Below are 5626 nucleotides of genomic sequence, written 5' to 3' on the forward strand. Positions count from 1 at the left end.
TACCAACAATAAGGCCATAACAAGTATAATTAAAACTGATAAAATCCTACTTTTAAGATGTCATTTAGAAACTTTGGTACATACTTTCCAGGCTTTTTTATTTTTTCTTGCTCATAAACCTTAATAACTTCCACCATGGGAAAAATATTGACAAAGAAATACCTAAAAAAATCAATAACTTTTGCAAATAGCAAGACTTATGTGTATCTGAAGTGTAGAATGCAAGGAGGTTTAAAGCAAGAGATGATGATGCAAGGAGGTTTAAAGCAAGAGATGAGCTTGTATACCTGAGAGTGCCTTAGATGGTATAAGGGAGTCTGAATTTTATCTGAAGGAAAATATGAAGACGTGAATGCATTTTAAGCAAGAGAGTGACAGTTTTAGAATAATCAGACTGTTGGCAAAAAGAAAGACCTATGGGGATGTGAAAGACAAGTATAACAGGTAAGATTAGGGATGTTAAAGGTTTGAATTCCATCAGAAGAAGTACTACTGAAGAGGGGTGTATATGAATGAAGTAAAGGAAAGAAATTAACAGACTAAGGAAAAGCAAAGACCGCAGTGAAACCAGCCGCACTGCGTTAACTCTGACTTATGGTGGCCCCATGTGTGCGGAGTAGACCTGTACTCCCTAGGGTTTTCAAGGCTGTGACCTTTTGGGAGCAGATTGTCAGGCCTTTCTTCTTAGGCACTTCTGGGTGGGTTCAAACCATCAAACTTTTTGCTAGTAGTCAATTGCTTAAATGTTTGCACCACTCAGGGCCTCCCAGGCTAAAGATGCAATTGTTTATGAGGGGTGAGAAAAGGGTTGGTGGTTGGTTTGCTGATATCAGGATTGGCTGGCTGAGTGGCTGGTTGGGCCTGTATACAAGATAACAAAGTATATGAAAACCAGTAGAGTTTGAGGCAAGATAATGAGTCTAGTTTTGAATGTGATTCTGATCATGCCATGGCAGTTACTTCAAAATCATGCAAAAGTAATCATTTTTTAAAGTAAGATAAAAAGCATTGTATTACTTGTACCTAAATTCAGTATTTGTATGTCTTTCTAGGCTCCCTAAGATTCAACCAGGAAAAACAAAACTTCCTAAGGTATTTATCTAATACATGACTCCTTAAATTTATAAATTCGGCCAGGATCATACTTCTTTCTAGCTATTCTTTTGAGACTTCCTAGAAGTCCACACCAAGAAGAATACCAAAGAAAAAATAGCCCTCTGCTAATCTGCAACAAGCTTCATGCTTGCAACTCTTTAAAAGGCTGTGATATCAAAGTTTTGGAAGTCTACATAAAACATGAATGGACGTCTATATCTATTTGGAATGGTGCCGCTATAAAATTTAATCTCCAGTAATACTGCGTTTTAAAAATCTAGATATCATTAATTAATAAAAATCTGAGTCAAGTACGATTGAGACAAATATGAAAAAAACAAACACCCAAATGACTCCACAAAATTTCTCATGGGACTGAAGAAAGGTTTAGGAAAAAAAAAAAAATAGAATCATATTTATGTCGCTGCACTGACCTGGGATAACTGAGAACAATGCAAATAGAGATTTAAAATTCATGCTGAAATTTCCTTGCATAGTAAACATTGATAATTACTAATCTTAAATCTACCTCCTACTAATAAAATCCTAGAACTTCCTGGAATGATCTGAAATTATTATAAGAGAGGGACTACAGAATTTTTTTGGGGGGGGGCAGAACCACATTACACTAAGTGGAGAGAGTTTTAAAGTGATATTTGATGATGTTTATGCTCAGAGGCAGCAGCTGAAAATAATTTTTTTCCTGGAAAAATATGTCTGCAACTCTCAAATTCTCCAACAGCACCAAATTCCAGGTCTCTGAGTTCATCCTGATGGGATTCCCAGGCATTCACAGCTGGCAACATTGGCTCTCCTTGCCGTTGGCACTACTCTACCTCTCAGCAATTGGTGCTAACACACTCATCCTCATCACCATTTGCCAAAACTCTACTCTGCAGCAGCCTATGTACTATTTCCTAGGCATCCTCTCTGTTGTGGACATGGGCTTGGCCACCACCATCATGCCCAAGATCCTGGCCATCTTCTGGTTTAATGCCAAGGTCATTAGCCTCCCTGAGTGTTTTGCTCAGATATATGCCATTCACTGCTTTGTTGGCATGGAGTCTGGTATCTTCCTCTGCATGGCTGTTGATAGATATGTGGCTATTTGTCGTCCTCTTCGCTACCCATCAATTGTCACCAATGCCTTAATAGTAAAAGCCACCCTGTTCATGGTGCTTAGAAATGGCTTGTTTGTTATTCCGGTGCCTGTGCTTGCAGCCCACCGTATTTATTGCTCTAAGAATGAGATTGACCATTGCTTGTGCTCTAACCTTGGGGTCACAAGCTTGGCTTGTGATGACAGGAGGCCAAATAGCATTTGTCAGTTAGTTCTGGCATGGCTTGGTATGGGGAGTGACCTAAGTCTTATCATATTGTCATATACTTTGATCCTGCGCTCTGTATTTAGACTGAACTCAGCTGAAGCTGCATCCAAGGCTTTAAGCACTTGTACCTCCCACCTCATCCTCATCCTCTTCTTCTACACCGTTGTTGTAGTGATTTCAGTAACTCACCTGGCAGAGAGTAAGGCCACTTTGACTTCAGTTCTTCTCAATGTGCTACACAACATCATCCCCCCTGCCTTAAACCCTATGGTTTATGCACTCAGGACAAAAGAGCTAAGGGCAGTTTTCCAAAAGGTGCTTTGTTTAGGCCTAGAAAAGAAATGATACTAGAGACATTGTCCATGAAGTACATGGACTTCCGCTTCCTCGAAAGTGGATAATAGAACTTCAGTGAGGATGGAGAAGTAAGTAAATTCCTTTGTGATCACTTTTCACATTTTTTAAATATATGATTGTGAAAGCATCTGAGGAAAAAATAAATTCTCGGTGGCTCTAAAATATTGACAAGAACTAAATATGTTTGAGAGCACGGGAGAGCCTTCTACCTAACCAATAAAGGGGATAAACAACCAGCATTAATGATTGATATCTATCCTCTAAAACCAAAAGTAAGGGTAAAAACAAAATACGTATGCATGCATACACACTCACCCACACAACCAAAGAAAGGAATGATTGGGACATGAATTACAGGTCATGCTTGCTAGCTGATAAGTACACTTGCAAAAAAAGAAGCCAGTCTGCCTGAACCAGCATCATTCCAGTAGCATGGAATGCAGAGGCAGGAATAGAAAACATTTCAAATGAGCAGTGCCAAACCAAACTACAATTGGGATCTAGGCAGAACAAGGAGAGATGCCTCAACCTGGACAAAACCAAACCAAAAACCAAACCCACTGCCGTCGAGTCGATTCTGACTCATAGTGACCCTATAGGACAGAGTAGAACTGCCCCATGGAGTTTCCAAGGAGCGCCTGGCGGATTTGAACTGCCAACCCTTTGGTTAGCAGATGTAGCACTTAACCACTACACCACCAGGGTTTCCCAACCTGGACAAGAGAACTCAAAATATATAGATAGCTATAAGGATCTACATCTTGCTTCATTTGCATCTCTGGATCCTTCCTCTGCCCTTTTTGCACTGATCTGTAGCCTGGAGGACTGAACCACATGTACTGTTTGATCCAGGCTCCTAATGATATTCACTTGGATTGAATCAATAAGCAAGGTACACACTTAATTGTCCTTACTTACTAATCTAAGGTGAAACTGTGCACTTCAGGTTAGTAAAACCCAAAACCAAACCCAGTGCCATCAAGTCGATTCCAACTCATAGCAACCCTATGGACAGAGTAGAACTGCCCCATAGAGTTTCCAAGGAGCACCTGGTGGATTCGACCTGCCGACCCTTTGGTTGGCAGCCGTAGCACTTAACGACTACACCACCAGGGTTTCCTTCAGGTTCATAAGCACAATTAAATCCGTGTGTATCTTGCTTGGAAACTCAGGTGGTGCAGCAGTTAATAGCCACAGCTGCTAACCAAAATGTCAGCAGTTCAAATCCACCAGGTGCTCCTTGGAAACCCTATGGGGTAGTTCTACTCTCTCCTTTAGGGTCGCTATGACTCGGAATCGATTCCATGGCAACTTTTTTTTCGTACCTTGCTTACTGTAAGCAGGTACATAACATGCTTAGTGGTTAATTCATCCCTAGGAGACACTGATAGGAAATTAGAGTTCGAGAGGAGAGAGAGTTGGAGTTATTTATTCTCCACTCCCAGCCTTCTTTGACATTAGAGTTCTGACCGCTGTGTCTTTTATAGCACTTGTCAGGCAGCCCTTCCTCTGCAGTTCCAGAACTTACACCTTTACAGTAACATTTTTTTTCCCTCTCTTTTCCCTTCAGGCCAAGGGGCTTATCAATAAAGTCTTTCTGATACTATTTTCAAGGACAACTATTATATTTCCCCCAATATTCATTATATTTTCAACTTCCGTTTTATTTCCTTAACCTAACTCACAACTCCATTATAAACGACTTCATTAAACTCTCTTCAGGCTCAAATTTGTGTGTTCCTTTTGTTTCTTGCTGGGACCCTGTCTGATTCACCAACTTTATCTGTACTACCACCGCCTCTACTACAACTGCTTCTACGACTACAGCCACACCAGTTATAGGCATGGTGAGCAGGGAACAAGGAGATCTTTAGGCAAACAAAATTAAAAAATCTTGTAAGGCAGGAGCAGATAAAGAGTTTTTGTCCCAGTGAAAAACTTCCCCCTGAAAACTGTCTTCTTGTATTCATGATTGTAAAACCAATGAAAAACAGAAATAAGGTTAGTCTATTATAACCCTGTATGGCCATGTATCTCATTCTGAAATGGTCTCATTTCCATTGGGCCCATACTCACAGTATGTCATTAACTAGCTGAAATATTTTAGGGGTTATCTCTTGCACATTGAAAATTATGTGAGATATAGGCTTATCAGATGCTAGTCACTGTGTCATACATTGTGAAAATGTCAGCAATCTATACAAAGACTCCCTGAATGGGAATTTTCAAAGTGGAAAGGAAAGGAAGAGGAGCAAATTAATCGAAGAGATAGGGAATATAGACCATGCAGTTCCAAATTAAGCCAGTATGTGCTATCAGAAGGGGTATATAAGTTTTTGTATGAGAGACTGACTTGATTTGTAAACTTTCACTTAAAGCACAATAAAAATTTAATTAAAAAAAGGAACAGATATGCTCATTGAAGATATAATTTGTGGAGCATGTATTACATCCAAATATAGAGTCTTGAGTCTGAAAATCAAAAGAAATATGATTTTAAGCCATACAATCCCACTTAAACCAGTATCAGCCAAAGTGTGTAGGAAATACATGAATATAAAGCCATTTCTTATTTCAGGAAGCTCAATTTCGCTTCCACCCTGGATATTCGAATTCCATAAAGTACTGCATTTTTCCTGTCACTTTAATCATGGTCTTTAATCTCGTGTGTGTGTGTGTGTGTGTGAATTGGCATAATTTTTCTCTCTTCATGTAGGCCATTTTTCTCTACTTCTCTAAGCATGTGGCCACGTGTAGATCCAGGTTTTCTAGGGCCTGAAGCCCATGAAATTTTAAGGGTATTTTTTAAAGAAAAAAATAAAAGCAAAGTAAACAATCAAATACTT

At 39.5% G+C, this 5626-nt stretch overlaps 1 protein-coding gene across 1 annotated transcript; it reads left to right on the forward strand.

Moving 5' to 3' along the window:
• The first annotated feature begins 1624 nt into the window (after positions 1 to 1624).
• Positions 1625 to 2770, forward strand: LOC126079194 (olfactory receptor 56B1-like). The gene has a single exon (XM_049890122.1). The coding sequence runs from the start codon at positions 1809 to 1811 to the stop codon at positions 2766 to 2768; it is 960 nt and encodes a 319-aa protein (XP_049746079.1). The 5' UTR covers positions 1625 to 1808; the 3' UTR covers positions 2769 to 2770.
• Positions 2771 to 5626: the final 2856 nt, after the last annotated feature.

This window comes from Elephas maximus, chromosome 7 (assembly GCF_024166365.1).
Source record: "Elephas maximus indicus isolate mEleMax1 chromosome 7, mEleMax1 primary haplotype, whole genome shotgun sequence".
NCBI classification, from domain to species: Eukaryota; Metazoa; Chordata; class Mammalia; order Proboscidea; family Elephantidae; genus Elephas; species Elephas maximus.